The following is a 26,827-nucleotide window of genomic DNA, read 5'->3' as shown; positions in this document are numbered from 1 at the left end:
TCACATTTTATAAAGGAGATCCCTGAATATATCAAGTCCTCAGAAAGAATGTGATCTTAAACTTTTTAATAAATTTAAATTATTTAGTTTAGACTGCTGAATCAATTTCTTTAGTTGATTTCTCCAAAAGATCCTAATATAAAAGTTAACATTACAGATCACTAATAGCAAACTATTTTTGCCACTTTGGGTATTTTTACAGGGTGATAATTGTGCCAAATCAAGACATTGAAATTGCATAATTTTTAGGTTAATATTAGCATAATCCTACATTGTGTGTGTTGGGTTTTTTTTCCCAGAAACAGTGCAGGAATATCATACCTTGAATGTTTTCCCACCATGACAGAACTGTCAAATATTGCACCCTTCACACTGTCATTGGCCTGCTGGGACTTGGTACTATGACAAAGATGTTTATAAAAGAGAAGGGCAAAGGAGATTTGTGGAATACCAGAGACATTAGCAATATCAGAGACACTTTTGCTTTTCTTTTTATAATTAGCTAATTAAAGAATCAGATGTCTGGGTAGGTGAAGATACGGATTCCTACGTATTTGAATACTTGTGAATATATCCCAGAGATGTTTATGGTGTCTGTTACTAAGCCAAAATAACATGCTTAATGAAGGTCTCTAAAACTCTTATATGTACTTAGGAGGTGCCTGGGTGGCTCGGTTGGTTTAATGTCTGCCTTCAGCTCAGGTCATGACCCCAGGGTCCTGGGATCTAGCCCCTCATTGGGCTCCCTGCTCAGTGAGAAGCCTTCTTCTCCCTCTGCCTCTACCACTCACCCTGCTTATACTCTCTCTCTCTCTCTCTCTCTGACAAATAAATACATAAAATCTTTTTTGAAAAAACCCTCTTATATGTACTTAGGTCAAGTTCTGATTTATGTGTATACATACGCACATATTTGAATGTGTGAGTGTGTGTGCTGTATAATTACAATTTAAAAAGTCTTCACTTATTTAAAATGGCTTAAGCTTATTGACAAAGCTTTTCTGTTTACACCACCTCCTCCATAGATTTGCCTACTTATAGGAAGAAGAGATTAATACAATGCATATTTTAGGTCCCATTCAGAGATGCATGCCCAATACGAGTTCAATAAAGTTTATTTTCTTTAAGATTTTATGTATTTGTCAGAGAGTACATGTGCACAAGCAGAGGGAGAGGCAAGCAGATTTTATTTTTAACTAAGCTCTACACCCAACATGGGGCTCAAACTTAGAAGCCTGAGATCAAGAGTCACACACACTACCGACTGAACTGGCCAGGAGCCACTACAATTACACTATCCATAAATGAACTAGATTGAAAACAAACAACAAAAAAGAATAAAGCGACACTATTGTATTCTTTGGTATAAGGTAACTTTTATCAATATCACTTTAGTCAGAAACATTCCCATTTAAAAGTCAGAGTTCTTAAAAAATTAAGCATCCTCATACTTAAATTAGTTCTTGGCAAGTTTTTGCAGTATATTAATTTTTTGTAGGATGGTATTGAGCTACCTAAACTATATTTACAAGTCATTTTATGTTTTCCATTAGTGAGAGTAGCAAATATCTGGAAATGTATTGACTAATATAAGGAACAACCTGAAAGATATTAGCAAAAGGAAAGGAAAAGTGAAGGGGGGAAATTGGAGGGGGAGATGAACCATGAGAGTCCGTGGACTCTAAGAAACAAACTGAGGGCTTTAGAGGAGGAATGGGTGAGCCTAGACATGTATTGCATGGAGTACTGGGTATTATACATAAAAAATAAATCTTGGAACACTACTTCAAAAACTAATGATGCATTGTATGGTGACTAACAACACAATAAAAGTTTTTTTTTAAGTACCAAAATTTTAAGAAAGATGCTTTCTGAGTCACCCAGGCGCCCCTAAATTCTAAATTTTGTTTCAATGATATAAAATGTTAAATTACCATAGGTTGTTGTTACAGTGAAATACTAAAATATTATTTTTATTTATAGCTTACAGTGTGCTTTCATCCTCATCAAAATGCTATGTAATGTAGGCAGTATTATCCTTGCTTTATTTATGAAACAACTGGATTCAAGGACACAGAATGGATTACCCAAGACTCATGGTTCCTAAATAGAAGATATAAGGAACCCATGCAAATTACTCGTGAATGGTGCACCTGGGTGGCTCAGTGGGTTAAGCCTTTGCCTTCAGCTCAGGTCATGGTCTCAGGGTCCTGGAATCGAGCCCCACATCAGGCTCTCTGCTCAGCGGGGAGCCTGCTTCCCTGTCCCTCTCTCTGTCTGCTTCCCTGCCAACTTGTGATTTCTTTCTCTATCAAATAAATAAAAAGGAAGAAAAATTAAAAAATTACTTGTGAATTATTTTATCCATTCATTCATTTTAAAAATATATTAAACACATGTATTCCAGGAACATTGTTTGGTGCTAGAAATTCAAAGGTGAATAAGCTATATTTCTTTTTATAGGAGGCTCATAGTCTATTAGCAAAGGCAGTTCTGTAAACACATAATTAGAACCTGAAGTAGAATGTTAATAGAGCTTTTTACAGAGTGGGGAAAACTTGTTTCATGGAGTAACTTATTTCAGGGGAGGTTGGCTCCACAGAATTAAGTGACATTTTAGAGGGGTGATAATCTAATATATAGCAAAAGGCCCAGATAAAAGCAGAATTGGATTGTTATGGAAGTTTTGAGATAATTCAATATCTTGAAGTGGAAATGGAAAAAAGCAGTTTTTTTTAAATCAACATATAATGTATTATTTGTTTCAGGGGTACAAGTCTGTGATTCAGCAGTTTTACATAATTCACAGCACTCACCATAGCACATAGCCTCCCCAATGTCCATCACCCAGCCACCCTAACTCTCCCACCTCCCTCCCCTCCAGCAATCCTCAGTTTGTTTCTTGAAATTTAGAGTCCCTTATGGTTTGTCTCCCTCTCTGGTTTCATCTTGTTTCACTTTCCCCTCCTTTCCCCTATGATGCTCTGCCTTATTTCTCAGATTCCTCATATCAGTGAGACCATATGATAATTGTCTTTCTCTGATTGGCTTATTTTGCTCAGCATAATACCCTCTAATCCATGTAATTGCAAGTGGCAAGATTTCGGGGGTTTTTTGATGGATGCCTAGTAATCCATTGTATATATTTTCTACATCTTCTTTATCTATTCAGTTGTTGATGAACATCTAGGCTCTTTCTATAGTTTGAGGATTGTGGACATGGCTGCTATAAACATTTGGGTCCATGTGCCCCTTCAGATCACTACATTTGTATCTTTAGGGTAAATAGCCAGTAGTACAATTGCTAGGTCATAGGGTAGCTCCATTTTCAATTTTTTGAGAAACCTCCATACTGTTTTCCAGAGTGACTACACGACCTTACATTCCAGTGTAGAAGGGTTCAACCGTGTAGGAGGGTTCTCCTTTCTCTGCATCCTCACCAACACTTCCTGACATGTTAATTTTAGCTGTCTGACTGGTGTGAGAAGGTATCTCACTGGTTTTGATTTGTATTTCCCTCATGCCAAGTGATGTGGAGCACTTTTTCATGTGTCTATTGGCCATCTGGATGTCGTCTTTGCAGAAACGTCTGTTCATGTCTTCTGCCCATTTCTTGATTGGCTTATTTATTCTTTGGGTGTTGAGTTTAATAAGTTCTTTACAGATTTTGGATACTAGCCCTTTATCTGATATGTCATTTGCAAGTGTCTTTTCCCATTCTGCCGGTTGTCTTTTGGTTTCATTAACTAGTTCCCTTGCTGTGCAAAAGCTTTTGATCTTGATGAAGTCCCAGTAGTTCATTTTTGCCCTTGCTTCCCTTGCCTTTGGTGATGTTTGTAAGAAGAAGTTGCTGTGACTGAGGTCAAAGAGGTTGCTACATGTGTTCTCCTCAAGGATTTTGATAGATTCCTTTCTCACATTGAGGTCCTTCATCCATTTTGAGTCCATTTTTGTGTGTGGTATAAGGAAATGGGCCAGTTTCATTCTTCTGCATGTGACTGCCCGAATTTTCCAACACCATTTGTTGAACAGACTGTCTTTTGTCCATTGAACATTCTTCCCTGATTTGTCAAAGATTAGTTGATCATAGGGTTCAGGGTCCATGTCTGTTCTGTCTGCTTATTAGTTCCATTGATCTATGTGTCTGTTTTTGTTTGGAAGTTTTGTTTGGAAGTTTTCCTTCCATTTCTATTTTCTGGAACAGTTTCAGAAAAATAGGTATTATTTCTTCTTTAAATGTTTGGTAAAAGTCCCCTGGGAAGCCATGTGGCCCTTCGCTCTTGTTTGTTGGGAGCTTTTTGATGACTGCTTCAGTTTCCTTACTGGTTATGGGTCTGTTCAGGTTTTCTGTTTCTTCCTGGTTCAGTTTTGGTAGTTTACACATCTCTAGCAATGAATCCATATCTTCCAGATAGTCCAATTTGCTGGCACATAGTTTATCATAATATGTTCTTATAATTGTATTTCTTTGGTATTGGTTGTGATCTCTCCTCTTTCATTTATGATTTTATTAATTTGGGTCCTTTCTCTTTTCTTTTTGATAAGTCTGGCCAGGGCTTTATCAATCCTATTAATTCATTCCAAGAACCAGCTCCTAGTTTTGTGATTTGTTCTACTATTCGTTTGGTTTCTATTTCATTGATTTCAGCTCTGATCTTTATTATTTCTCTTCTCCTGCTGAGTTTAGGCTTTTTTTTTAAAAAAGATTTTATTTATTTATTTGACAGAAGTCACAGGCAGGCAGAGAGGCAGGCAGAGAGAGAGAGAGAGAGAGAGAGAGAGAGAGAGGGAGAAGCAGGCTCCCTGCTGACCAGAGAACCCAATGCAGGGCTCAATTCCAGGACCCCAAGATCATGACCTGAGCTGAAGACAGAGGCTTACCCCACTGAGCCACCCAGGCACCCCAGGTTTAGACTTTCTTTGCTGTTTTTTCTCTAGCTCCTTTAGGTATAGGTTTAGGTTGTGCACTTGAGACCTTTCTTGTTTCTTGGGAAAGGCTTATATTGCTATACTTTTCTTTCAGGACTGCCTTTGCTGCATCCCAAATATTTTCAACAATTATGTTTTCATTTTCATTTGTATCCATGTATTTTTTAAATTCTTTAATTTCCTGATTGACCATTCATTCTTTAATAAGATGATATTTAGACTCCATGTATTTGACTTCTTTCCAACTTTACTCTTGTTATTGAGTTCTAGATTCAGAGCATTGTGGTCTGAAAATATGCAGGGAATGATCCCAGTCTTTTGGCACCAGCTGAGACTTGATTTATGAACCAGGATGTGATCTATTCTAAAGAATGTTTCATGTGCACTAGAGAAGAATGTGTATTCTCTTGCTTTGGAATGGAATGTTCTGAATATATCTGTAATGTCCATCTGATCCAGTGTGTCACTCAAAGCCCTTATTTCTTTGTTGATCTTTTGCTTAGATGATCTGTCCATTACAGTGAGGGGGGTGTTAAAGTTCCCTACTGTTCTTGTATTATTGTTGATGTGTTTCTTTGATTTCATTATTAATTGGTTTATGTCATTGGCTGCTCCAATGTTAGGGGCATAGGTATTTAAAATTGGATCTTGGGTGCCTGGGTGGTTCAGCGGGTTAAAGACTCTGCCTTCAGCTCAGGTCGTGATCCCAGGGTCCTAGGATAGAGCCCCACATTGGGCTTTCTACTCAGCGGGGAGCCTGCTTCCTCCTCTCTCTCTGCCTGCCTCTCTGCCTACTTGTGATCTCTGTCTGTCAAATAAATAAATAAAATCTTAAAAAAAAGAAAAATTAAAAAAAGAAAATAAAATTGTTAGATCTTCTTGTTGGACAGATACTTTAAGTATGATATACCATCCTTCCTCATTTCTTTTTATAGTCTTTACTTAAAATCTACTTTGTCTGATATAAGGATTGCCACCCCAGCTTTCTTTTAGTGTTCATTGGCATGGTAAGTTGTTTTCCACCCCCTCATTTTAAATCTGGACATGTCTTTGGGTCTAAGATGAGTTTCTGCAGACAGCATATCAATATGTCTTTTTTTTTTTAATCCATTCTGATACCCTGTGTCTTTTCATTGGACCCTATAGCCAATTTAAATTTAGGATAACTATTGAAAGATATTAATTTAGAGCCATAGTATTACTTGTCAGGTGACTGTTACTGTATATTGTCTCTATTCCTTTCTGGTCTGTTACTTTTATATTTTTAGGCTCTCAATTTAGGATAACTATTGAAAGATATTAATTTAATGCCATAGTATTACTTGTCAGGTGACTGTTACTGTATATTGTCTCTGTTCCCTTCTGATCTGTTACTTTTATACTTTTAAGCTCTCTTTGCTTAGAAGACCCCTCTCAATATTTCCTTTAGGGTTGTTTGGTGTTTGCAAATTCTTTTAGTTTTTGTTTATCCTAGAAGCTTTTTATTTATCTTTCTATTTTCAGTGACAGCCTAGATGGATATAGTATTCTTGGCTGCATATTTTTCTCCATTAGTGCTCTGAATATATCATACCAGCCCTTTCTGTTCTGCCAGATCCCTGTGGATAGGTCTGCTGCCAATCTAATATTTCTACCATTGTATGTTACAGGCCTCTTGTCCAGAGCTGCTTTTAGGATTTTCTCTTTGTCACTGAGACTTGTAACTTTAACTATTATATGACAGCATGTTGACCTATTTTTATTGATTTTTATTGGATTATGGTGGTTGCTCCCTTTGCCAAGTTATGGAAATTCTCTTCTATAATTTGCTCCAATATACCTTCGGCCCCCTCTCTCTTCTTCTTCTGGAATCCCAATTATTCTAATATTGTTTCATCTTATGGTATCACTTATCTCTTGAAATCTCTCCTCGTGGTCCAGTAGTTGTTTCTCTTTTTTTCAGCTTCTTTATTCTCTGTAATTTGGTCGTCTATATCACTAATTATCTCTTATGCCTCATTTATCCTAGTAGTAAGAGCCTCAATTTTTATTGTACCTCATTAATAGATTTTTTAAATTTCAATTTGGTTAGATTTTAGTTCTTTTATTTCTCCAGAAAGGGATTTTATTTGTACAGAAAGTGTCTCTCTAGTATCTTCTGTTTTTTTTCAAGTTTAGTTAGTATCTTTATAATCATCATTCTGAACTCTAGTTCTGACATTTTACTAATGTCTGTATTGATTAGGTTCCCAGCTGTTGGTACTGCCTCTTATTCTTTTTAAGTGGGAGAGTTTCTCCACCTTCTCATTTTGTCCAAAGAAGAATAGATGAATGAGAGAACAAAATGATAAAAGGGTAACAGTGACCCCAGAAAAATATACACTAATCAAATAAGAAGAAACCCAAATTGGAGGGAGAAGGGGTAGAAGAAAGGAAAAAAGAGGGAAAAAAAAGTTATTTGGCTGGTGAATAGAAGAGAGCCACACACTTGATTTGGGGTGTATTTTGGTCTATTAGAAGAAACTAGAAAAAAATGCCTCCCAAAATTTTAAAGAAAGAAAAAAAATGTGTATATATATATATATATATATATATATATATATGTGTGTGTGTGTGTGTGTGTGTGTTTTATATATATATATATATATGAACATGATGAAGGGATGTAAAGATGAAAATTTAAAAAGAAGATTTTTAAAAAAGGAATTGATAACATGAGATAAGTTGGTTGAAAAAAAAAAAAAAGGAAAGAAGTTGATCAGGCTGGAGACTAGAACAAAGCCATATGCTAGATTTAGGGTATATTTTGGTCTATTAGAAGAAACTGTATCCCAGAATTTTAAAGAAAAAAATTTACATGCATATAAAAAATAAGTTTAAATACAGTGAAGAGATAGAATCTGACTATAAAAATGAAGATTAAAAATGATTTTTGAAAGGTATTGATAAGACAATAGTTAAAATAGGTTAAAATAGGAAAGAGGAAAAATTCATAAAAAAAGAAAAATAGAAAAAGAAAAAATAAAAATTTTAAAAAATTATCTTTGAAAGACTAAAGAGCCATGGGAAAAGAAACCATAAATTCTATGTGCACTGGTGTTTTCCAGTTCTCATTGATTAGTAAACTTGGGTTTGGCTGTATGTTCTTGGTGATTTCTGGGGGTGGGGTCTGTTGCCTGTGATTCTCAAAATGTCTTTGCCTTAGGTGGAATTGAACTGCCTTTGCCAGGGGCCAGGCTAAGCAATCTACTCCAGTTTGCTTTCAGTAGCTGTTGTTCCCAGAACACTTTCTGTACAGCTTTGGAGGAGGAGAGTGAAGATGGTGGCCTCCCAATCTCTGGTCCTGTAGGATCCAAGAGTTTGGGGCCCCACTCCTCAGTGCACCCTCAGAGAAAAGCAGTCAGTCCCTCCTGTCTCCGTGGTCTCTGGCCACACTCTGAGCTCACCCGGCCTGTGACCAAGCATTTCTATCTCTGATGTGTGGCCCTGATTGGTGTCTCCAAACCCAGCATATTCTGCAGCACACTCCTGTGCCACTCCTCCTGGAGGAAGAAGGAGGGGGGTCTTCCCATATCTGCAGTTTGTGGGGTCCCTGCTTGAAGAGCAGTGGTCCAATTGTGCATTGGATCATGGTTTAAGGTAATTGCAAGCTGAGAGCCCCCTCCTTGGCTCCCTCTCTTTAGCTGGCCTTCCCACTCTGATACCTGGAAGCTTTGCCACACTCAGACACCCCTGGTCTTTCTGTGACTCCATGTATCCTGAGACTACACTGACCCAGTGATGGCTCAACTCCCTGCTTAGCCTCTAGAGTAATGTCCCTCAGTGGAAAAGACTTCTAAAAGTTGCAATTTTGTGTTCTGCTGCTCTACTGCTTGTTGGGAGCTGGCCCTTCTCCCCATGGTCTATCTTCCCATATATTACCTTGGATTGACTTCTCCACATGTCCTACCTTCCAGAAAGCTGTCAATATTCTGTTCCTATAATTGTTGCTCTTTTCTTCTCTCTCTTGTTGAGTTTGTAGGTGTTCAGAATGATTTGATACCTATCTAGCTGAATTCCTGGCACCAGATGAAATTTAGGTTCCCTACTCCTCCACCATCTTGCTCCTCTGGAAAAAAGCAAATTATTAAGACCTTATAACAAAAGATAATATGTTAATGAATGTTGGAAGAATTATTTCTTAATTGTATGTATAAAGGACTAATCATAAGTAAAAATAATACAATCAACTATATTCTATATTAATAACTTCTGTGCACCAGAAGTCAACATTAAAAAGTAAAACTGAAAACCACAGAGTGGGAGGAGATAATTTGGAAGACACATATAACTGAAGAAGTGTATGCATCCATAATTACAAAGATTTCCCCCAAGTGTTTAAGAAAGAACAATGATAGGAAACAGAGGAGTTCTTAAAAAGTGAGGAAGGGCACAAAGAAGGCTTGTGGACTGCTGACAATTGTTTTTTATCTTGGTCTGGTTGGTGTTTATGGGATTATCACTTTATAGTATATAACAAATATATTTAATGTTTCACATTATACTAAAACTTTTGCCATTTTCACAAACTGAGAACTCCAAATGGCCAATAAACATAGAAGGAATATGCCAGCCCCATTAGAAGCCAGGGACTTGCAAATTAAAATATTGCTAGATGTGGCCTGAAATTTCAATAAATTGAAAATTAATTGAACTTGAATTAAAAATTAGTTGAAATTTAACAGTCTAACAGTACCTTGTGGTGGTGAGAATATGAGGCTCTTAGAATTCTAATACACTGCTACTTAGACTATCAATTATAAAGAGGCCTATACGCTTTCATATGTTACTATGCTAGGAGTGAAAACCATACAATAGTATTTTGTCATATTAAAGATGTACATAACCTGTGTCTCATCAGTTTCATTCCTAGGTATATACTCCACAGAAATGCTTCTGCACATATCCCAGGAGATAGGTATAGGAATGTTCACAGCAGCAGTGTAATAGCTTCAAAATAGAAATAATCTAAATATTTATCAACAGTTTTTTAAAAGTATACCAAAGAATATTATACAATAATGAATAATAAACCACTTTTCAATGATTTATTTATTTATTTATTATAGAGAGATGGGGAGAGAGAAATCCCCAGGCAGACTCCCCATTAAGCCTGGAGCCTGATGCCGGGCTCTATCCCAGGATGCTGAGATCATGACCTGACCTGTAATCAAGAATTGGATGCTCAACCACCTGAACTAGCCAGGCGCCCTGAGAAACATTTTTAACTAATAAATTTAAACATTTTAATAAAAATCTTAAAAATATAACTTTATGGGGTAAAAGGCAAAATAAAAGCATAATATTGAGCTAATCAAAACACACAAAATAATACATATTATATGTTTGCATTTGTAAAAATGTTCAAAAGAGTATATAAACCAAATTCCAGTGTTTTGGAGGTATAGTTCTATTACATAAATTACAAAGCTCTAAAGGAATGATTACCGTGGAAGTTGGAAGGGAGGTTATATTGTGGGGGCCGGAGACAGGAGTGATTGAGTGATCGAGAGGGAGTTCAGGAGGTGTTCTAGCTACTGGAAATTTTTTTTTAAATTTCTTGGCTTGGGTGATGGTAACATGGGATTTTGTGTATCCTTCTCTGCATTGTTTCACAATAAAATGTGTTTAAAAAATATGTATAGTGTGGGTAGTGTCAGACATCGTCCCCCATTGATTCTATACTAGAGTAATGATTCAACTTCCGTAAACTTGCTAATGATTTATCCCTACTGAAGAGACACTGACGTGTCGTAGATTCTATATTGGTGATTAGATTTGCATTTGAAAACCTAAACCAAATAGAGATAGAACAATTGCACCAACAACTACTACCACTCTGTGTTGAACATTGCCAGATACTTTTCTTAGAAATTTAAATACTTTCTTTCATTTCACCCACACAATTAACCTTTAGGAGGAGATAGGTACTTCTTTCATACTTACTTTTCAGAGAGGTCACTTACTGGTCCAAGGCCACCACAGTAAATGATGAATCTAGAATTCCAACCTGGACAGTATGACCAGTGTGTTCTCTCTGCTTGAAAAGATGAGGTCTTGGGTTCAAGGAGAAACCTATATCCCTTGAGTGTTTGGAGTGAGACAGTCAATCATACATGTGGATCTGAGTCCAGTATAAAAAAAAATTAACATAAGAAGACATGCTTTAGCCTAGAAATCTGGGGCAGTGCCTTTGAGAGAAAAGTAAAAAGGGCATAAGAGAGGTGGGCAAAATTGGAGCCATGAGAGAACTCCTCAGAGTGGGTCAGGTTCTGTTAAAAAAACAAAACAAAACAAAACAAAACCTTTCATAACTTATAGCATACTTAGGTCTTACTACAAAATTATATTATTGGGAAAGTGGGAAAGAAGGTGGGTAGGGAAGAATAAGGTACTATGATTTGGGACAAAAAACTAATTTGACTTTATTTATCAACACCTATAGTTTAGATCATGAAGCTTTACCCAAGGTACCGCCCACTCACCTCATCAAAGATGAAATATGTAGGAAGAAATAATCAACAACCTAATGCTGAGTTAGCAGACTTAAGTATAAAACCACAATGGATGTGTCAGATGGCTACTAGGTTATTATTTATTTAAATCTATTTCACAGAATTGAGCACCATCTTAATGACCTGAAAGTGTTAAAGTATGTCCCAAAGTACCTAAATTACTCTGTAAATGTAATTTATGCTTGAGAATAATCTGACTAACTTGATTTAGAACAGCAGGAAGTAAGTTATTCCGCACATAAATGAAGCAGCAGTGTAATTTTAAATATTGCTTGCATAGTGAATGAGAATTCTAATATTTGCAAAATTTTAAAATCACTTGATTTATTATCCATATGTTTATACTGACATTTTTGTCCTTTATGTAGTTGGTTTTACATTTCCTCTTACTGCCAGGGAAAAAGAGCATTTTTCCCCTAGTAACACCATAGAAGGTAAAACTTATATTTATTTTCCTGAATGGTATTTTTTTTTTTAAAGGATCTTATTTTTTTTTTAAGATTTTATTTATTTATTTGACAGAGAGAGATCATGAGTAGGCAGAGAGGCAGGCAGAGAGAGAGAGAGAGGAGGAAGCAGGCTCCTGCTGAGCAGAGAGCCTGATGCGGGACTCGATCCCAGGACCCCGAGATCATGACCTGAGCCGAAGGCAGCGGCTTAACCCACTGAGCCACCCAGGCGCCCCTGAATGGTATTTTTAATATCTCTATGTATTTCTAGGTCTTGCTGCCTTTTTCTCAATCCTGGACAGTCCAGTTAATGGAGTGAGAGGAGTTTAGGGAGCTTAGTAACTGGTTAGAGATTAAACTTATAAATGTAACATTGTAAAACTAACAAAATTTATACCTATTCATTCAGAATTTTCTTTGCTGGGAAAGAGTCTAACTTTAAAAGCAGTCATGATAAAAAATGAAATTTTACATAGTAAGTTCAAGAGTAGATTTAGACTTTGCTGTTAACAACGCATATTAAAATTCTGAAAAGTATATTTTAAAATTTTATGTGATGCTTGAAATGGAGTTTAAAACATTATTACTCACATTAAACGCCATCACGTGTAAAGTACATACTTTTATACTTTAATATTTTGTTTGAATAGAATTACTCATTTTAACATTAATTTTAATAATGAAATTAAATCAACTTTATAGTGTTCAAACTTCTGGCAGTTGCAAGCTATAATGAATGCTTTCGACTTAGATATTTTACAAAGGCACAGTGTAAGTAGTTCGAACCAAAGCAAAAGTTTGCATTGCAGGAGTTGGGAAAAAGGAAGAAAGAGAGCAAGAAGGCATTTCAAGAATATGGAGTTAATGTGTCAAGACACACAGCCCAGAGGCAGTAGCAGGACATGGGGAACCATATAGATAGTCCTATGTGGCTGACAAATCCATCCTGTCTCACTTTTGTGGGCCTGGAACAAGGATGGAAAAAAGAGAGCCTAGGCCTATATTGTATTTCCCTTCTCATCCTACCTCTTGCTGTCTTGCAGAGCTAGGGATGCCATGATCAATTGTAGGGGCCCTTACGGTTTTCTTCTTTGGGGAAATTTATAGGAAAGGTAATCGTGAAGAGGAGCAGGGATTGTTGGGGGAGGAGTCTTTGTGGAATCTAGTGGAAGGTGGTAATTGTCAGTGCTCTGAATGGTGGAGGGACACATCTGTGCAGCAGCCTGGAATGAAGAGTTGGCATTTACAGTACAAATGTTGGAAAAACAGCCACCTGCCAGTAGCTGAAAAGAATTGGCAAGAGGATAATTCTGGTGATTGGATCGGGAAAAGAAAAGCAAAGTAAGAAAGAGACCGATGACTGCTACAAAGGTGAAGGAATGGTAAATTGTGACCAAATGTCAGCTCCTCTGTGTTCTGGTTATCTTCTGCCTATTTCTTAAACTGTGGTAGCAGGAAGAGAGGTGGAGGAAGTAGTCATTAGCGTATGAAGCTGCCATTTTTTTTTAAAGATTTTATTTATTTATTTGAGAGACAGAGATCACAAGTAGGCAGAGAGGCAGGCAGAAAAAGAGGAAAGGAAGCAGGCTCCCTGCCGAGCAGAGAGCCTGACGCGGGGCTCGATCCGAGGACCCTGGGATCACGACCCGAGCTGAAGGCAGAGGCCCAACCCACTGAGCCACACAGGTGCCCCGTGAAACTGCCTTTTAAAATTATTTTGAAGTTACTGTATTTTTTCTGAATATCAAAGTATGAAATGCACATTGTAGAAAAACTTAACAACATAGAAAAATATAAAGAAAATTGAAATCAAATCTAGTCTCACCAAGATGGAAAAATAACAACTATGCCTCATCATTTTTAAGTTTCATTTAACAAAAATTTTGGCTCCATTGATGTGAGTCATTATGAGACATGCAGTGTGCAATTTTCTTTTAAAGGTGATAAATTATTGGGGCACCTGAGTGGCTTAGTTGGTTAAGCATCCAACTCTTGACTTTGGCTCAGGTCATGATCTCAGGGTCTAGTGATCAAGCCCCATGTTGGGCTCTGGACTCAGCAAGGAGTCTGCTTGTCCCTCTCCCTCTCCTCCTTTTCATCTCTCTCAAATAAATAAAATCTTAAAAATAATAGAGATTAAACTCTTAAGATGTATCTTAAGTCATTTATTGTGTATTATATAGTGCTGAAAAGATATGGAAACAAAATTATCATTACACCACACAGAATACTTCCAAGATCATTTTGTAGCTGATGGTTATATCACATTTGATCAACCCAAGAATGTCCTTAAATATTAAAGGCTGAATTCTTACTTTTAAACTATTTCTAGTTAAAGTCTACCCCTTTTCGCTACCATTTGCTGCCTTTTTTAATACTACCAAAATACTATTTTAGGTATTTTTGAAGTAAGAAATACAGTTCGAGTACCTGGGTAGCCCAATTCGTTAGATGTCTGACTCTTAGTTTTGGCTCAGGTTGTCATCTTAGGGCCCTGATCTTAGGGTCGTGAGATTGAGCCCCATGTTGGGCTCCATGCTCAGTGCAGAGTCTGCTTAAGTTTCTCTCTCCTCCTCCTTCTGTCCCTCCTCCCTCAAATAAATAAGTAAACCTTTAAAAAAGAAAGAAATACAGTTAATAATCAAGTGTGATGTCTGATAAAATGCACTGTATATGTAGATTCATTATTTGGGAGATAATAAAGAAGATAAAATCCTGACAACTATTGCTTTGAATTATTTAGCTAGTAAGACTTCATCTTGAAGAAAAAGAAATCCTACCAAAGAGCATGGAATACTATGAAAGTCACCATTCAAGCCAGAGAGATCTGGGAATTCCCTTTCTGTCATTTTATTCCTCTTTACATTTGCCTAGACAGACTGCTCAGACTCTCACTTTTCTTCAGTGGAAAATGGGAATAATAATTGTTATGTTGAAGGAAGTGTTTTAAGAGTACATGATATAAGTAAAAACATGGAGCCCAGTGCCTGGCTCATAGTGACTATTAAAGAAACGTTAATTTCATTCTTTTCCTGTTGAAACAATAGGGAGTTGGAGCATTATTTAAGTTCTAAGATTATCTTAATTTCCTAAATGGAGGTAGATATCTGAAAAAAATGTTGAGATATTCAATTAATTTTTTATTTTTTATAAACATATATTTTTATCCCCAGGGGTACAGGTGTGTGAATCACCAGGTTTACACACTTCACAGCACTCACCAAAGCACATACCCTCCCCAATGTCCATAATCCCACCCCCTTCTCCCAAATCCCCTCCCCCCAGCAACCCTCAGTTTGTTTTGTGAGATTAAGAGTCACTTATGGTTTGTCTTCCTCCCAATCATGGAATACTATGCAGCCATCAAAAGAAATGAAATCTTGCCATTTGCGACAACATGGATGGAACTAGAGCGTATCATGCTTAGCGAAATAAGTCAAGCAGAGAAAGACAACTATCATATGCTCTCCCTGATATAAGGAAGTGGTGATGCAACATGGAGGCTTAAGTGGGTAGGAGAAGAATAAATGAAACGAGATATTCAAAACTATAACCCACTACATCTTAAGAGTAGACCTCAGAGAACTCCTACAGGCTCCTTGACTCTGAGGCGGCCCCACAGCCAGGAATTCTCAGGATGGTTTTTGGTTTAATGCTAGAAAATACCTGTTTGGACAGGCCTCAGGAGACCCAGTAATTCATAACCCCCTTAAGACTGTAAAACTTATGGTTGCGTTATAGATATTGGGGAAGGTATGTACTATGGTGAATGCTGTGAAGTGTAAACCTGGAGAGTCACATACACATTAGATGTTAATAATTTTTTTTAATTAAAAAACATGTACCCAATAGTGCTGTGAAGTGTGTAAACCTGGTGATTCACAGACCTGTACCCCTGGGGATAAAAATATATGTTTATAAAAAATAAAAAATTTTAAAAAAATTAAAAATAAATAAAAATAAATAAAAATAAATAAAAATAAAATAAAAGAATGAAGAAGTTCTCTAAAAAAAAAAAAAACATGTAAAACTTACAGTGTTTTTCACCTTGAAAATATGTTAAAATCACATGGGTGCTTTTAAAAATAGTAGTGTCAAGATCCCACCTGCAAAGATACTGATTTAATTGGTGATTCTTAGTGCAACTGTCTTAAGGTCAACATACAACCCTGGCTCATTTCTGCCTCTGTCACTTCTGTGACCAGAGCATAATCAAGTACCTCCTTCTTAATATTCTTTCCATGTGTGATATTAACACAGTACCTTGCACTGAGTTCCTTCAGCATTCCAGTTAAAAATATCACCAGATACAGTAAAACAAGAAGATTTAAGGAAGACAATAATCACCACCTAACTAGTATATCAGTTAGTTGGTTACATCTGTCATCCTGGATGCTTGAGAACTTTAATAAATAAACCCTTTGAATTAAAAGTAATAAAGAAATTGATAGGCTTCATGAAATAATTTGTTTTTATTTGCTTCAAGTTTTTATTTAAATTCTATTTAGTTAATATATAGGGTAATACTCTTTTCAGAAGTATAATTTAATGATTCACTGTTTATATTTAACATCCAGTGCAGATAATTAGATTTTTATCCAAAAAATATGTTGTTATTGAATATCTAGCTTTGAAATGCTTAATTTCTTAGGTGCTAATATGTTTTTTAAATTCCTGGATTTTTAAAAAATTAAATATGCTCATAGGGAAGAAAATGTTAATACTCCACAATTGTTTTTATTTTTGTTTCAGTCAAGAAATATGAATGAAAATTATAGCCTTTTAAAAATTCATCCTTTTTATTCAATATCATTTAGTTCTGTTAACTGAAATTGAAATCTACAAATGTGAGAAACTATCAAAATAATATCCTTACCCATATAATATATAACATATATGCTATGTCAATGTAATTTGTATAATCCATTTACTTTTTTCAATCCATGTTTTTCACCTCTAGGCGATTTGACAGATCTGTGGAAAAATGGCGGCGGTTTCATTATGATATGAAGATGCTTAATCAATGGCTAACTGAAACTGAACAGTTTCTCAAAAAGACACAAATTCCTGAGAACTGGGAACATGCCAAATACAAATGGTATCTAAAGGTAAGATTTTACGATCTCTTTTTTCACACTGTCTTTATCTTCACCACAGTATCACAGCTGTTTAACTTCTTTAAGTTCAAGTTGTAAAGGATGAAGGAAATTTACAATTCTCGACTTTTGTTGTCATCACTACATGTACTAGAACATCATCAGAATGACCATGTTGGGAGCCTGTGCTGTTGACTCTTTGTGTCAGGGTGAGAGTTAGTCTAGATCTAACTGGTTTCGCTGATGAACTGAGAAATATAGTTAAGTCTGTAATATAGGAAATAATCTTATAATATGATGTCCTGTGGCTTTGTAGCAGTGTGTGTTTTTGCTTTATGTTGAATCCTGTCCAGGAGAATTTGTGGTATACTTAGAAATAATGAAGTTAATTGGTGGTATTTACTGACTTTTTTATGGTTTATGTTAATGGAAATGCAACATGTGGATTATAAACAGCATACAGTTTAATTTCAACTTGCTGTGTCTTTTGAGTATACAGATAAAGATAAATTAGATTTTGGAAGCTATAACTTAGGTAATAAAATATATAGTTAAGGTACAAGAAATACTGAGTTTATTACACCAAGTATAAAATATTTTGGTGAATTCTTAGCTCAAATTGTCCATGTATTAATTTTAAATCAAGCAGATTTGTGTTGTAGCCAATTTTTAATGCCATAAAATACTGATTAAGACAGATGAAAACAAAGTAAAACATAATTTAATTTCAGACATTTCAAAATGCAGCATTCATAAAAGCAGCATCATATTCAACTTTACAGTTCTCTATTCTCATATAATTTCTTGCATAGCAAAAATATCTTATGAATTAAAAAAGTAAGCAAGTAAGCACATACATATAGGTAAGCTATATGAACATATAATATGAATAATCTTAAAATCTTATGTAATTATGTATATATCCATCAAACTTCTATATACATGAGCATTGGCATTGAAGATAGAGGAAATCCATGGCTTCTCAATCTGCCATCATATAGAAAATATATTTTGTAATAACACTAAAGTGAATTTGGGGCTAATATAGCATTATGAGATCTCGAAAATACATGCCATTAGGGTATACTTGAGATGTTAAACCTCTTACCTTTTCCAGAGACAACCTATACAAGGTACATTTTAACCTGTTTTTATTATTTAAAAATATATATATACTCACTATAAAAATAATAAAGCAATGCAGAAGTATATGTACCCTTACATTCTCCTCCTCAGAGAGTAGCTGTTTTGATATGGATTTTGGTACATATTTCAAGTCAGCATCTTTGGGAGGCCCCCTTTGAGATGGAGATTAACATATAGAAGGTTTATTAGGGAGTGCTTTTGGAAATCCAGCAATTGGTTTATGATGTGCCTTGGTATAATTTTCTTCATGTTTCTTGTTCTTGAGATCTGTTAAGCTTCTTTGAATTATGGGTTTTTAGTTTTCTTCAAATTTAGAATTTTTAAGGCATTGTTTTTATGTTGTGTTCTTTTTATTTTCAGTCTTTTTTTCTGTGTAAATCATATTATATGATTTGTATTGTCAAATTGACCGATCTAATCTTTTGCATTACCTAATCTGTGGTTAATCCCATCTAGTGTATATTTTTAACCCCAGACACTGTTGTTTTGTATGATTCAACACCTTGTTGAAGTGTGACTTGAGTCTTTTTAAATCTTTCATGTCTCTACTCAATTTGTGAATCTTTCCTCTACCTTTTAGAAAATATGGAATACAATTATAATATCCTTGTCCACTAATGCTACCATCTGTATCTGTTTTGGGTCATTTTCAATTAAGTTTTCTCTTCATTATGGGTCTTTTTTCCCGCTTCTTTGGACAAATGGACATTTTGACTGGATGCTGGATGTTGTGAATTTTAACTTGTTGAGTGCTTGGTGTTTTTGTGCCAATAAATATTCTTGACCTTTGTTCTGAGACACAGTTAATTTACTTAGAAGCAATTTGATCTTTTGAGCATCTCTCTTCTAGACTTTGTGAATTTTAAGGAGAACAACATAAGTCTGGGGCTAATTTTGCTCTGCTACTGAGGCAAAACCCTTCTGAGTATGCTCTCTGATGCCCTGTGAATGATGAGATTTTCCACAGTGGCTGGCAGGAACAGGCACTATTCCCAGCTGTGCGTAAGCTTTGGTGGCTGTTACTTTTCATCTTTTTGCATAGTTTTCTCCCTTATTATGTGTAGTTTGCTCACATATAAAAGCTGATCAGGACCAGCTGAAGCCTGGAAGGGAGTCCTTTTGGGGTCTCCAGTGTTCTCTCTCTGTGTATCTTTCTCCTGTTTGATACTCTGCCCTGTAAACTCTAGCCATTTGGGCCTCCTGGAAGTCCCAGCTTCATCTCATGAACTTGAAGAGACCTCCTAGCTTTGTGAGGGTTTCTTTATCCTTTGTTGTAGCCTGGAACACTCTCTAGACAATAAGTGGCAGCAATTATGGGGTCACCTCATTTGTTGCTAATTTCTCAGAGATCAGTAGTTTTTATTACCAAGTATCTAATGTCTTCAAAACCATCATTTCATACATTTTGTCCATTTTCTTCAGTTTTTGCCGGAGGTTAAATCCAGTCCCTGTTATTCCAACTTGACCAGAAGTGGATATCCATGCCAAAGGATTTTGATACCATTTGATCTTTTAGTACATTTACTTCTGCATACTCTTGCAACTGTATTACGCTTGTAAATGCCTTGAGAATGTCTAAAGATCCTCAGTTCTTGACAATGTGGTTTAGTTGTTGTTGCTAAACATCTTATCAAAACTTTTCCCCTTAGTTGAAGAATTTTTTTAAAGATATTTTATTTAGTCTGTTTTTTTTTTACTCAACTTATACATGAAATAAGAAAAGGAATTCTGCATGTTCAGGGAAAAGCTCTTCTAGCTAAAGAACTGTGAATGATATTGCAAATCCTCTAAATAGTAAAGGTGTTTTTTTTTCCCCCTAGCTATTTAGAAGCTCCAAAGTCATGTACATGCATATGTGCATGCATTCACACACACACACACACACACACACACACACACACACACAAGATGCCCACAGTTATCTTCTATTCTTCTAAGTCTCAGAAAACAAGTCCAGAAGGACACTGTAAGGTACCACCATTAGTAAGACAAATAGAATTGCTGATAATTTCAGCTATTTTGGCCATAATCATTGTTGATTGAATAACAATAAATAAGAGAATGAGTTTAAAATTTTGCTAAGAAATTATTTAAGGAACAGAATGTTGATGGTGCCTGTTAGTAGCAGACAGATTTGTTGGCATGAACTGGCAGTGGTTGCTTTGAGGGAAATCAACCAATCTGCCCATATACTAAACAGATACACACAGGGGTACACTGGAGTTTAAAGACTCATATGTATAATTTTTAGAAAAAATATCATGTCTGAATATGAAATAAAATAAAAAGTATATACATGTATGCTTTTCTATATATATTTCTCTCAAACTGCCTTTTCTTTAACTCATTAACTTGAGAAAAGATAAATCAGTGTCCTACTAACACTTGGTAGTGTCAGTCAAAATAATGTGACTGCCAATAACAGATAGATGGTCTGGTTCCATGCAACCCAGTGTTTTTTTAGTCTGTCCCAAGTTAATGATAAAATTAAATATGTGAATTCACATGTTTCAAGATATTCTAAAAATGTGTCATGCCACAATAGGAAATCTCTTTCCAAAAATTAATTTTTTTGCATGAGAATATATCAGTTATGTTATATGCCACCAAAAATTCATTTGTTAATACTTCCATTTATTTATTTATGCAGCTTCTTTTTTTTTCAAGATTTTATTTATTCATTTGACAGCAAGTGACACAGCGAGAGAGGAAACACCAGTGGGAGTAGTTGGATAGCAGGCTTCTTGATCCTAGGATTCTGGGATCATGACCTCAGCCAAAGGCAGCCACTTAACTGACTGAGCCACCCAGGCACCCCTATTTATGCATCTTCTTGTATATTTATTCCACCAGCAGTAACTGAGTGCATATACAAAGTTCTGTCACCCATAAAAATATTGACTTGCTATATTAGGCTCTAATAGAAGTTCAGAAGTTTGGCTAAGAGGTTGGAAGCCACATTCAGAAAGTGTGGGTTCAAATCCTAGCTCTTTTAGCTTAAAAGTTGCAGAATCTTAGGAAAGTGTGTTAGGTCTCTCCATGCCTCTGCTATCTTTTCTCTTAAATAGGAATAAAAAATAGATGTGCAGATAGCACTTAGAGTTTCATTTTCCACAAAATAATTACTCATTAAATGAAAGACTTTATTGTAACTAATCACTCTTCGTAAGTGATTAGCCTATATTTATAAAAACAAAAATTTATTTATTACTGAATTACTGTCCCAACCATCTGAAATACAGATTGGGCAACCTGATAATTTCATTAAACCTATTCTTTTTATGAATTATGACAGTTCTCTCAAAGTACATCTCTTGGATTAGGAATTGAGGAAAATTCTAGTTCAGCCAAACACATCCTCCTCAGATAGTTGACACTTCTGCCTACTCATTTTAGAACAAGAAGAAATGTTAATGGGAGTTTTCAAAGGGAAAGCTGAACACCATGAAAGAAAGTTATGAAAATAACATTAACTCATATAGTGACAGAGTGAATTGGTATGCCAACAAGTACCTTGAGTGAAAATGGGATTGTGGAAATCATAACATGTCCTAACATTTAGTTTTACACGTCCTTCTGGAGTAGAAAGCAGTAAGCTTTAAAACATGAACTGTTATTTAATGGGGTTGAAAATTCTTGAGATTGACAGAGGAAATTATAAAAATCACCATTAGATCGAATATTTAAAAGAGTGGAATATTCCTGCTATTCATAGAAACAGAAACTGTTTGTTTTATGGGGTAATGCTGCTTAGTGGACCATATTTCAACTCTGAAAAGCAGTTTGCAGTTATTCAATATATTAAACATAAAATGTGCATAGGACCCAGCAGTTTCACTCCTAGATTTGAAAACATGTGTTCAAACAAAAACTTGTAGATGAATGCTCATAGGAGCACTATTCATAATAGACACAAGGTGGAAAAAACCCAAATTCCCATTAACAGATGACTAAATAAAAATTAACAGTATTTCCTAAAGAATGTTGCCATGAATATAAGCATGATACCTTTAAATCTTAAGAAATTCCATTTAAAAGCTACTAAGAAGTAAACAGAGGAGGGATTTTTTTTATTTTTATTTTTTTATTTTATTTTATTTTAAAGATTTTATTTATTTATTTGTCAGAGAGCGAGAGCGAGCACAGGCAGACAGAGTGGAAGGCAGAGTCAGAGGGAGAGGGAGAAGCAGGCTCCCTGAGGAGCAAGGAGCCCGATGTGGGACTCGATCCCAGGACGCTGGGATCATGACCTGAGCCGAAGGCAGCTGCTTAACCAACTGAGCCACCCAGGCGTCCCAGGAGGGATTTTTTTTTTTTAGATGAAACTTTGTAGGCTTTAAATCAACAAATGTTAAGCCAACATAGGGAGTGAAGCAGCAGTGTGCTATTTTGACATGAGTTAACTGATGTTTTTAGGCAAAACATCATCTTTTTAATGTGAAGTTAACTAGTTTTCTGGTATATCTTTCAGTGCTACCATGTTTTACTCCTCCACAATATATATCATATTGTACATGTGCAATATATTTATATATATTGTTGTAAACAAATTCAATTAAAAGCTGTTTACTTTGTAACATAGTGATACATCTTAATTCACTGTATTGAGGATAAAGTCAACATGGATTAAATATGTCATGTTGTAGTGTTCATGTTCACCATCAAATCTCAAAACCTTAGTTTAAATTTATGTCCCAGTTAAGTAGAATATACTTTGCCTTTTCTCAAATTGGAAGCTTGCATGAAGAATGGAAAATTCCATAGAGACTGTGTAGTTATAGTATGAGAACATTAATGTGAACTCTCAGATGAAATGATAAATAGGAAAAAAAAGGCACTGGTATTTTGGAGTAGGGGAGGGAGGCAAAGAAAGAAGAATCTAAGAGTCTATGTTTGGCAGCTCTGCAGCTCTGCCTTACCTTGGCTATTCATGATAGAGGGAAAAAAAAATCAAAAGTATTTTTTAAAAGATCTAAGTCTCAGAAGTTTAGATTCACAGAGTACACTGGAGTTACATAGGGCCTGCCCAAAAGTTGAAGACAGGCATGTCCGTGAAAAGTCTCTTTTTCTCATAAAGGAAGTCTCACCCAATTTGCAGTCCAGAAAGGCCTCAAGCAGCAGGTGTCATTGCCCAGAAATAAAAAGAACTAAATGGATGTGTGTAAGTCCCTGACACTATCTGTTACAGAGCAAATTTTGGTACTTTTCTTTGGAGGTACTCTAATACCTAATTGGTAATCTACTCCCTTCAAATTACTTTATAGGAGATGAACGATTTTGAGTGAATATGGATTAAATCAAAGGCTATCTAGAAAAAGACATATGGTGTAAAAGACCAAATTGAATACAAGTATGTTTTCTATACAGTCGGCTTTTACAGTGCTGATTTTCACCAGCTGGCTGGTGAGTTGGAAGGCTTCTTAACAGCCTCACTGCTGGGACTCAAATGCTGATAGGAACTTCGATGGAAAAATTACTTGAGTAAAAATTTTGTGCCATCTGTTGCCCTTCATTGGGACCCCGATGTTAAGAATAATTCATACTATCACCAGCCCTTTATATTTCCCCAGCAATAATGAAGATTTTCTGTAGTCCCAGTTTCTGTAACTAAAGGGCACAAACTAACATTAAGGGAATGAGCATGAAAATTGAGTGCAAAGAGAATTTGTCTCTCATCACTTGCTTTAGGGTTACAGCATTGTATAAACATGGGAATACATCTTACAGTGAACTTTTCAATGTTATTTGCTGGTAGTGGCAGGAGAATTCAGTCTTAATACAGTTAAACAGTTGGGCACTTCATTCTTACGTAAATATGGTTAGCCTTTTATTGCTGCTTAGAAACTCCTCTACAACTTCTTGGCTCTTATGCATCTTTTCAGAAGTAGTAAATAACAGATTTATTGGGGGTTTGGCACAGTGCAGAAATTCATAGAGGGACTCTAAATTGTTGCCTATCAAATATGTCTTTCATAAAATAAGTATATTAAAATAATTGGATATTCCCAATGACTTGTTCTTGTTGTCCAGCATGGCATGTTTAAGAAGATGACAGATTGCCACCCATTATTGGAAAGAAGCAAGAACCAAAACTATAACTTATTGTAATAACCATAGCAGTAAAGAACTTCTTAAAATGCATGAAAAACATGTCATCCCTAAGGGATCCCCATTCTCAGAGTAGAGTAAGAAATTATCAAGAGAGTAAGAATCTGCAAATAAAAGTGAAGCATGCTAATTGAAAATTGAAAATTGAAAAAAAAAATCACTGCTCACATCAACATAGAAGCAATATGAATCTAAAATTATTATTTGATGAAGCATAAGATTTATGCTAATATAAGTGATTTTCATGAAGTGTAATAGTTTGCAAAGAGGATGTTCTAGCCACACTGATCTTGCTGTTTCTTTTCTCAAAGTTTCTTACCCTTCCTTCTAATGCCTGTTCCTGTGATTAATTTTGCTTTTCTCTTTGCTTAAGGATTCCAGTCTAGCTCCAGCTCTTATTTGCTATGTCCCAATCCCCTCCCTCTCAGGACTTTTTACACTTTTCTTTATTTATACACATTTGTGCTCTATGTTTTTTTTTTCCTAAGACATGACCTTTTGTAACTTTTCTTACCTTAAGGATCTCTCTCTCTCTCTCTCTCTCTCTCTCTCTCTCTCACACACACACACACACACACACACACTTTATTTGTAACACTGTCATTTGCTAAAATTATAATATATGCTTACATGTTTATTATCTGTATTTCCAACTAGAATGGAAACCTTGCAGAAACTTGGTCTTTCCTGGTCACAGATATCTACTCAGCACTTAGAACAGTCTCCTTGTGGGGTGCATGAGTGGATCAGTTTCTTATGTACCTGACTCTTGATTTTGGCTCAGGTCATGGTCTCAGGGTCGTGGGATCAAGCCCCACATTAGGACCTGCTCTGTGTTCAGTGTAGAGTTTGCTTGAGATTCTCTCTCTCCCTCTCCTCCTGCCCTTCCCCCCGATCTGCCCTCTCTTTCTCTCTCTCTCTCTTTCTCTCTCTCTCTCTCTCAAAAAACCCTATCTCCTTGTATATGCTGCATATAATACTCATTATAATGAAGAATTAAATAAATGAAAGAATTATACATTCATCCCATTATTGCCTTAGATAGACAGACTATCCCCAAACTTGTTCTTCCTTTTACCCCATCTCATGTCCAAGAAATGCTCCCTTATATTGAGCTGTCCTGTTCTCTTCTTTGTATAAAGTATTTAAAATTTTCATATTTGCTGATGGTTTGACAATATGATGGCTTCATTTGCTTACTCCTTGAGCATATTATAAATACCTGAATCCATTCAACAAACATTTAGTGTGAGCCTACCTCATGCAAGGGTTTGTTGGCTGCTAGGGGTATGGAGTTGGCAAAAATGCCCATTTCCTTTAATAAACTAACAATTTCATGAGTTCAGCATATTAAGGTTAAGGTGGAAACACATGGCAGGAGTCATTATTCCAGAAAGCTCTGGAAGCAGCCTTAGGGAAACAGGAGTTTGTTTTCTACAGCACTTATTTGTGCTCCCTAGTCCTTTTTTTTTTAATATAATTTTTTATTTTTTATAAACATCCTAGTCCTTTTTGATAACCCTTCATTATACCTCTTGGATTCCCAAGCTCAACTGAGAAAACATGACTTTGGGAGCCAGGAAAGAGCAATATTATGAAAGGCAGCACAAGGAAAGAGCTGTCTCTGAAGAAGTCACCCAGAGAGTGAGAAAATGTTCTGACATAAGTTGTAAATTTTGGAAAAATGATAAAATTGACAAATTATAGGATAAGAGGCCTGTTCACAGATGAGATGGTTCAGAATGAACTATTCATCAAGCTGAATAGCAAGTATCTAGTCATAAGAATGGTAAATTTCCTACTCTATAACTAAATTATAGGTACAAGCCAGAGACCACAACTGTTTGCAAATATCATAATTCACAAATTTTAAAGTTCTTGCTCTTTTATGAAGCTATAATTGGCAGAACTTTACTGCCAATTAATTTGTATTAAGTCATTCTGATCAAAACTAATAAAGAGGGATGATTCAGGTTTATGGAGAGAAGAAAAAATAGATATGTTGGAGATGAATGCATATTTATATAGTAGCATGTTCCCCCTTAAGGTTGTATTAGTTCACTATTACTTTTTGTCAGTAGATAATTTTAGTTTATAACTATGTAGTCCTGCACATTTTAATCCTTTCTTTGTCCAGGTTTGGGATTTCACTTTATTAAGACTCATTTTGAGGGATATGGCAGAGAAATTGAAATAATAGAGAAATGTGCTACCCCATAGATTCTAGCACTTCATGTAGAATATTGAACTGGTTATTATTATAAGTAAATATCTCACCTTCAATATCCCTCAGCATACTTGCAATGGAATGAATTTTAATACAATATATTACACTTAATATTGATCCTAAGAATATTAAATTCTTTAGAGGAGCAAACTTGTGGGACCAAATCCTGCTGGTTACCTGTTTTTGTAAATAAAGTTTTATTGGAACTCAGCCACACATATTTACAAACTGTCTATGGCTGCTTTTTTTGCTACAAAGGCAGAGTTAAGAAATTACAGAAACTGCCTTGCCTGGCAAAGCTTAAAATGGGAACTGTATAGCTCTTAATAGAAAAAGTTT

General features: G+C 35.7%; 1 protein-coding gene across 3 annotated transcripts in view; it reads left to right on the top strand.

Annotated features, from left to right (window-relative positions):
• The window catches only part of DMD (dystrophin), a 2,119,021-nt gene that overhangs the window by 991,499 nt on the left and 1,100,695 nt on the right, over positions 1-26,827 (top strand). For all 3 annotated transcript variants that reach the window (XM_045089435.1, XM_045089434.1, XM_045089436.1), the window contains exon 44: positions 16,872-17,019. In XM_045089435.1, coding sequence (XP_044945370.1) covers positions 16,872-17,019 — 148 coding nt within the window. The remainder of the gene's footprint in view (positions 1-16,871; positions 17,020-26,827) is intronic.

This window comes from Mustela putorius, unplaced genomic scaffold (genome assembly GCF_011764305.1).
Source record: "Mustela putorius furo isolate JIRA1106 unplaced genomic scaffold, ASM1176430v1.1 tig00003836_pilon_pilon_pilon, whole genome shotgun sequence".
NCBI lineage: Eukaryota > Metazoa > Chordata > Mammalia > Carnivora > Mustelidae > Mustela > Mustela putorius.
Note: the sequence above shows the minus strand (reverse complement) of the source record. Positions and strands in the feature narration are given on the sequence as shown.